This window comes from Quercus suber, unplaced genomic scaffold, assembly GCF_002906115.3.
Source record: "Quercus suber isolate HL8 unplaced genomic scaffold, Cork oak 2.0 scaffold_157, whole genome shotgun sequence".
In the NCBI taxonomy this organism is placed as follows: Eukaryota; Viridiplantae; Streptophyta; class Magnoliopsida; order Fagales; family Fagaceae; genus Quercus; species Quercus suber.
In genome coordinates this window covers 445,750-454,198 of record NW_027069618.1, presented here as the reverse complement: position 1 = coordinate 454,198, position 8,449 = coordinate 445,750, and the positions used below count along the sequence as shown (strand labels likewise).

General features: G+C 37.3%; 1 protein-coding gene across 5 annotated transcripts; it reads right to left on the bottom strand.

The window, feature by feature from the left end:
- Window positions 1-217: 217 nt before the first annotated feature.
- LOC111986445 (putative pentatricopeptide repeat-containing protein At5g65820) lies at window positions 218-7,051 on the bottom strand. 5 transcript variants are annotated; one of them, XM_024018074.2, is made up of 5 exons: window positions 4,569-7,051; window positions 4,076-4,302; window positions 3,741-3,817; window positions 3,593-3,628; window positions 218-2,889 (listed from the first exon to the last, which is right to left on the bottom strand). In XM_024018074.2, the coding sequence occupies exon 1, from the start codon at window positions 6,636-6,638 to the stop codon at window positions 4,653-4,655; it is 1,986 nt and encodes a 661-aa protein (XP_023873842.1). In that variant the 5' UTR covers window positions 6,639-7,051; the 3' UTR covers window positions 218-2,889; window positions 3,593-3,628; window positions 3,741-3,817; window positions 4,076-4,302; window positions 4,569-4,652. The 5 variants fall into 5 exon arrangements, with proteins under 5 accessions (XP_023873842.1, XP_023873841.1, XP_023873844.1 ...); XM_024018073.2 differs by having other exon boundaries at window positions 218-1,570; XM_024018076.2 differs by having other exon boundaries at window positions 319-3,488.
- Window positions 7,052-8,449: the final 1,398 nt, after the last annotated feature.

Here is an 8,449-nt window from a genome sequence, read left to right as displayed (position 1 = left end):
AGTAAGGAATACTAATAAATAAAAAAATTCCAATCACACATTATATTATTCACGAAATATCTTGTCATATATAATAGCTGAATGCAAAATGCATTATGCTTCACTGAAAGGAAAAAAAAAGAAAAAAAAGAAAAAAGAAAAAAAAAAGAAGACTTTCAAAATTTAAAATACTTTCAAATAACAAATATAAATATCTTAATTTAAAAAATCCAATATATCGTATCAACTATATTTTATATAAAAATAATGACATCATTTTAAGAAGGGTTTGTGTCTAATACTTATAAATCTCATCTACTATTTTCATTTGTCACTTAATAAAATAACAAATTGTCTGCGACAAGTTTATATAACAATTAGAGGCTAATTTGGCTAAGATGCAAGCCTCTACAAGAACTACACTCAGAACCACAAAAAAGCCATCTGCAGCTTCAAACCTCCTAGATGACAGATGTCCTCCAACAAGGATGATGCTTGCCACGGCCAACATTCCCTATTTACAACAAAACTTTTGATCTCTTTAGAAGGTAATAGAAGAATAATTCTTTAAATCCCTGCTCTCTTAGCTTGTAGCAGTGCCCACATAAAGCCAACAATCTAGTTATCTTCCTATTGCAAGGTTTGAAACTTATGAAGCCACCAAAAATTTAAGCTCCAGGGGTTGACTAAGCAACAAAACCTGTACCACTCGACATCCTGCTTCACTTCCAGACACCCTTCGCTATTATTAGGATCTACCAATCCATCAACCTCCTCTCAAATTTGGCTTTGCCTAGTCATGCTATTCAACAGGTTTTCTGAATACTCTGAGGAGCACTTGAATGGAAGAGAGCAATCATTGCTGTGATTGCAGGCCTCACTACTCCCCAGTTTTTTTTTTGGATAGGTAGATGGGGGGGGGGGGGGGGGGGGGGGGGGGGGGGGAAGAGTTCAAACCACATACATGGAGCACCACAAAGGATGCTGTTCACGTTAACTCTCATAATCTTTGATAAAAGACCGTTGATAGTCTATCCAGTCCAGGAGCTTTGGTTGGGCCTGATTGAAACACAACTGCTTGTATTTCTTCTTGTGAAACTGATCCAAAAAACAAAAAATTTCTTCTTGTGAAACTGGCCTGCCTAGCTCTGCTTTTCGATTTTCAGTGAATGTTGGTAGATTGAGGCCTTCAGGCTGTTGCAAAATCTCACACTATTGCATGCTCTCCTATTGCCCATAAATTCCTTTGAAATGCTGCAATGCTCCATTTGGCTGGAACCGTCATACCATTCTCCATCTTCTCCCTTCAATTGAACAATTCTTTTGACCACTCTTCTTTTCCTTACCATAGCTTGAAAGTACTTAGTATTTCTGTCCACTGAACGACCCAATTACTCTTGACTTTCTAATCCCACATAATCTCTTCCTTTTGCATCAACTCCTCTAGTTGCTCCCTAATTTTTTGTTCACCGCATACATCCTCTTTTTTTCTTTTTCTTTTTTTCTGGAGAAGGCATGCATCCTCTTCATTGCATATGTTTGCTTGAATAGCTTGCTAATCATCTCTCTTCTGGGCAATGGCTTCGTCAACCTGTCCAAAAACAGCCTTATTCAGTTATTCCACTGTTAATCTTTTTCTAACCTCCTCCAGTTTTCCCAATAATTGAAAAGCATAAGAACCTGGCCATTGTATGATCTGATCATGGTCCTATGCTTTTGTATACAACAGAGGTTTATCCCCCTTTCAGTGCAATGCCTTTTAGGTTTAAAATGATGTGGCTCACACGCCCTTATTGTCCAGAGATGGTAAAGAAGGCTTGGGGGGTTAATCTCTGTGTCCCAGACCAAGGCCTTTCAGGTTTGAAATAACGTGGCTCACACACCCTAATTTTCATTCTTTAACTGTACTTTTTTTTCTTCTAAATCATTCTTTAACCATACTTGCAGTTAATGAGCAATACATAATATAGTTTTTGGGGTACATAGGGCAAACATGAATACATCGCACCTAATAATTAATGACAGCCATCATTCAACATCCCTTTAGATTTTGAGCAAGATTGAGTGCTTGGGAAAATACACATAACTCCTTTCTATGTTTTCGAATAGTAGATTGTGGTTATGCATTGGACAAAAATTCCCATATGCACAGGAAATATACAATAGACTGCATGCACAGTTATATAGGTTCTTCTACTCTAAATCCCATACTTAGTGGTGAAATGTGGCCTCCTTCCAATTTATAATTACTATTATTCATCATAAAGATATGGGAATAGCTACAACATCATACAACCATACTCATCCCACAATGGCATACCAACAGTGGACAGAAATCTCCTGTCCGTAAGCACCAAATACAACCTAAATTATCTTACAATCCATATATGCTGCATAAAAATCAAAATTGTTAAAGTATCCTTTTTCTGATCAAATAAAAGCATAATTCAAATACAACTTCAGTTGAAGCAGCATCCATCTTCCTTTAATGTGGAATGGCATCCAAATGGTGGGCACAGCACAAACGATAGGGTATTTTGAAATATTCTTTCATGAATCATTCTAATTAAATAACAAGTCATACAATATCCCTCTCATGGGAGAATAATTAAGCATACACCATAGCCATCACTTTGAACAAGTAAACCCAGTAATGAATGCTGAATTGTTGGAGTTGGACATTCTTTTTTTCTTTTTTCTTTTTTGATAACCAAAAAGGGTAGGAGGGAGCGACCTTCCCTACTTGGGCATTACCATAGTAATTAAAAGTTGGACACAGTCACGAACACCAAAAATTTGGAATTGACATTGAAAGGCCATAATTACTTGGTTTCTGTTGTGTTATCTCCACCTTCTCAATTTACAGAAAGCTCTACGATATGTGGGAAACGTTTTAAGAACTGACAATGACTACAAAAAAAGAAACAGAGTAATACCACCTTTTAATTTCTTATCAAAAGAATACCAACTTTTTTTTTTTTTTTTTTGAAGGCTAAGTATTCCACCTTTTAATTACTGGGAATAGCATAAATGCAGCAGCCAATAGTAAGAAAGGAATAATATTCAAATATTCTGCTCCATTTGAGAATGAAAAAGCAATCACTACCTCAGACACTCAAGTGACAAGTGTAATTCTCTATTTTAAGCATAAATAAAGGAAGCAAAGCCAACTTATAGTGAGCTCTATTGAATTTATCAACAACATCAAAAGTTCACAGGACTGAATAAGTTTTATCCCATCTCATAGACAGACTGTTTCTATGACACACAAAAGTTAGCGTACAACCCAAACAATGAGAGTGAACAAATAGCCAAATCATTCTATCCATCAAACTTTTGAAAGACTTGGTCAACTAATAGGGGAGATCATATTGGAAGCTTAAGTTCCTTTATAAGCATATAAAGCAGGGGTTTGATTGTTATTTGATGAGATCCAATCCAAGCATTAGAATGGCTAGATTTATCAACCCCCAGGACAGGTACCCCAACCTACATCCACATAGTGCCATCTACTATGCAGAATGGTTCAAATGCATAATATTATGGATCATGCAGTATGAGATAATAATATAGCCAAATATAACCATTAAAGAAAGAAAATGACAAAACATACCAGATATTTATGAAAAGGAGATGCCAATTATGAAACCTGCAATGCAGAACCCAACTAATTGAGGAGGGGATTTAAGAAGATAGAATAGCCACCAATCCTGACACAGAATCAATTCTGAAGCAAAGGAAATTAAGAAAAGCTTATTTACCTTCGTTGTGTAATAATAAGGACAAAAAAAATCTAATGTAGGTTGTACACCATATGATATATTTCAGATGCCACTGCCTGCAAAAGTGCAAATAGCCACAACAAATAAAAAGTAGATTAATAATATGCAAATAAATCATCAGTGTAACATGTTCCCTAGTCACTGGACTAATTAGCAGTAAATGATACCAGCAGGATAACATGGCAAAGCAAAATTTGTACATTATGATAACTCTCAAGTCTCAACCACGTCAAGCAATGAAAAATTTATCCGGAAACAGTATGTTTCAGGCTTCTTTTAGAGAATTTGACTCAAGTATGGGATTCTATTTGCACCTCATGGTTGCATAAGCAACTGTCCGACAAAATTGTGATAGCCTTAAGCGTATGTAATGCTCTTGGATCTCCCACTTTTCTCAAGCAGGAGGATATAAGAAGTTGTCTTTCAGTGGCAGTGTGAGTGTTTCAATCTAGACACCAGAGTGTCATAGTTTTTTGCCCGAAATCAAAACATCCCTTGTTCTTGAAGAGGCTGGATTTCCTCAGTAACACATGAATTACATCTAGCAAAGAACAGAACATTATTCTAGTGAATAGGAGAACCCAATGTAATAAATAGTACAATATAACAAAAATGAAACAAATTGATGGAATATACGGGCAAGAAAGAATGCTAGTGAAAATAAGCTGCTCTTTTCCATGTCTATTAGCAAAGCACCCATTGCAAAAGTTGCATCCCAAACACATCCAAACAAATTTTTTCGTATAAAAAATGAAAATGAAAAGAAATAGGTCCAGTCCTATAACTATTCATGACCAAGTGCATTACCTAAATACTGACTGGCAACATATCACCTGCGCACAATCTGCTAACTAATTGATTTACTTCATAGAAATGTTCTCATTCAAACTACTAAAGTTTAGCTCTATTACGCCCTCCACCCCACTGGCGTCGACGAGCCCTCCTTTTCCTCCCATCTTTTTTCTCCTTGACTTTTTCTTTCAAGTCCCTCTCTCCTCGCCGTTTATACATCTTGAAAGTGATCTGTCTATCTGCGGCCATCTTCCTAACCTTCTCTGTTATCTCAGCCGCAATCTCTCTGTTATAAAGTTTCCTTAAACCACGTATGAGTTTAGCAAAGGTATCTGCCTGTGGCATTATATCTGCATCCATCATTTCCAGACAGTATGAACAAGCCTCCTTCACATGCCCATGCTTAAAGAGCGCATGAATCCAAATTGTCCATGCAAACACATTAAGCTCAGGACCTTTACTAGTGATGCAACTCCATAAATCTTTAGCCATCTCAAGCTTCTCAGCTCTTAATAGAGAATTCAGGAACTCCTTCAAGGTACCATAATGACGAGCAGATAGAAGACCTCTCCCAACCATTTCTTTGAAGTGCTCACAAGCTTCAACCAGACAATCTTGCCCAATAAACCCATGAATCATTATGATAAAGGTATCTAGCCCTGGACTAAGTCCACTTCCCTCCATTTCATTCCAAAGCCGAACGCCTTCCTTAACCTCTCCCAACTTGCAAGCTAACCTAATCACCGTATTGTAAATACAAAGATCAGGAATGCAACCAATCTTCCGCATCTCCACCATGAGTTCCATACACTCTTCCAGCTGTTCCTTCTTCTCATGAGCCAACAAAATGTGCATATAAGTCATCTGATTCGGAGTAAGTCCTTGCTGTATCATAGAATCCAAAAGCTCATAACCCTTATCAATCTTCCCCCACTTGCAAAAACCGCTTATCAATGTAGTATAGGTCACAACATCAACTTCACAACCATTTCTCTGCATCTCAACGAAAACCCGCATTGCCTCTTCCATTCTCTTCCTCCCACAAAGTGCCTGAATCAAAATAGTATACGAAGTTGCATTCGGCTCACAGCCCTTCCTTCTCATCTCCTTCAAAAGATCAAAGGCATCGGTCATCTTCCCTAATTGAGCATACCCACTAAGCAAATTGTTATAAACCACAATGTCGGGCTCAAACCCCGCCTCCCTCATCTGCACCAACACAAACTTGGCTTCAATAAGCTGCCCTTCCTTACACCAACCATACAACAACGATGTAAAATGCTTAAGCGTAGGTGTAAACCGAACCCTCATATCCTCAAATAACAATGCAGCTTCCTTAACACTACCATTCTTACACAAAGCATCTAACAAACACCCAAACACATACTCGTCAGGCTCACAACCATACTTTGGCATCTCATCCAATACTTGAATGGCTTTCTTAACCATTCTATCTGAGGCGAAGCGCCTCATCAGAACAACAAACAGTTGTGGGGATATCAACTGGGGATTATCCCTCCTCATCTCTTCAATCAGTGCCCAAACAGCACCAAATTGCCTCATTTTCCCTAAAATCTTAATCATAGATTTGTAAACCTCATAGCTATGCCTATAACCGGGTTGTTTGGAAGCCCAAATGAAAAAACTGTACCCCAAGTTCCCGGCATCGCCGCAGCGATCCAATACACGTTCGGTTAAACCAGAACGCATAACAACACCAGATTGTTGCAAAGCGAGTTCCAATTTGGGAACCCTTGAGTGGAATTTCTTTAAAACTCTGTATACCTTTTCGACATCACCAGCAAACTCGTCGTGGCTGTGATTGTAAAGGGTTTGATCATCAGTTTGAAGGTGAACTAGCCCAAACCCAGTTCTTGTATTGTCTGATAGAAAGTTGTTGCTGTTGTTGTTGTTGATGCTCTGAGTCTGAGACTGAGAGGGATGGGTTTGAGGGATTTTGTCTATATGGGTTTCGACATTTGAAGTTGTGTGAAGGAGGAGGAAATGAGTGTATTGTATGTGTTTGTTGAACAAAGTGGTGTGTTTGGTGAAGAAAGTCGTGGTTTTTGAAAACACTCTCTGCATTTTTTTGAGAGTCTGTCTGAAACTACACAACAGCTCCTCAACTACTTGGCTTCCGCTTATTCATCAGTCATTACCCAGAGAAGGAGATAAAACAAAATCTCTCGGAACGTCTAAGGGGTCACCTTGGTGTTGTCTTGTCTTGTAGGATCGATTCTGGGGCGTTGAAGTTGAAGGCAATTGTCAATGTTGTTGGTATGGCAAAGATGACTCCTCCTATAATTAAGGATTTGCTTCCTAGATTGGCACCAATTTTGAGAAGAGAAGGTCGAGGAGGAGAACTAGATTGACCTTTTTGGACCAATTTGCTAACCGTGGTACTGAGGTATTCGGCGAGACAGAATGAACACTGGAGCGGAACCGTGTGTGTCTGTGGAGCAAAATTTGCTGAATAGTAACTTTTTAGGAAAATGGTAGGTGAGTAGCATACGATATTTAGTTAATCAGTAAAAACAACTCTAGTTTGTCAAACTTGAGATTCAACTCAAAATCGAGTTTAGCAAACTTGAGTTCCAATTGATTTAGTCGTCTGACGTGGATTAAAAAAGAAAAATCACATGGAACTCTAGTTTGCTAAACTTGAGTTCCAGGCTGTTAAAAAAAAATTACCCAAATGTAGGGTTATAAATGAACCAAACCGATCATGAACAACTCGGACTCGGTTCGATAAAAAGCTTATTCATGTTTATTTGTTTATAAATAAGTCAAACTTAAACCTTAATTTTAAGCTCGTTTAGTAAACAAGCCGAGCTCAAGCAAAAAAATTTGTTCACGAACAAGCTCGTGAGCTATTAAGCTTGATATACAACAATTCAAGCATAAACTCATTTATAAGTTTATATATGTTAGCTAAATATACTTATTACACATATTTTAATAATGACATGGCCAATATGAGACCACTACCTATATTACCTTAATTTTTTTCCTTTCCTTTCCTTTAAACTAATCAAGAACTACTTTAGACTATAGTTACATTTAAAAATAAATAAATAATTAAGTAGGCCACATATGATACTTCCCTATCAATCATTTAAAGTAAAGTTATGAAACATGTTAGTATTTTCTCATTCATAATAGTTACAAACAGATATTTTTCTAGTCCTTCACCATCTAACGTGAATGTAAAAATTGTTTTTTGAACAATTGTTGAAGCTGTAGACAAGGAATAATGAATGAATGAATTTAATTATGTCAATTATTAATTTGAATAATAGCTAATCATAAGTAAGACTAGATGCATGACAAAATGAGTATACTATTTTCTTTTTCTTTTTTCTTAATTTTAGAGATTTAAGCATTTAATAATGTAATTTTTTTAGATCTTTAGCTCAAAAACTTGACCTAAGCTCAAGTTTGAGCTTAATATTAAGCTTGAGTTTGGCTTGACTAATTAATCAAGCCAAGCCAAGCCAAGTTCAAGGTTTTTGGCTTTCCCACAAGCTCAAGCTCAAATACTATTTTTAGGCTTGTCACAAGCTCAAGTCAAGCTCGAGCTTTTGATTTTTCCTAACGAGCCAAACTTGAACATGCACTACTCTACAAAGCTCGGCTCGTTTACAGCCCTACCCAAATGGAACCTGAGTTTACTAAACTCGAGTTCCAATCGGGTAAATTTTTTGAAAATGGAACTCAAGTGTAGCAAACTCAAGTTCCAGACTAGTAAACCTAGATTTTGTAATTTTTTTCCCAAGTCACATAACAGCGTCCCTCTCTCTCTCCCTTTGGTCTCTCTCACTAACACAGTACCGCTACTTCTCACTCTCGCTCTCCTCCCTCATTCTAACTCATCTTCCTCAGTCCCTCATCTCTCT

What these genes read in the sequence shown, in the direction of transcription:
- LOC111986445 (XM_024018074.2), bottom strand. Translation starts at nt 6,638, where the DNA reads ATGCAGAGAGTGTTTTCAAAAACCACGACTTTCTTCACCAAACACACC.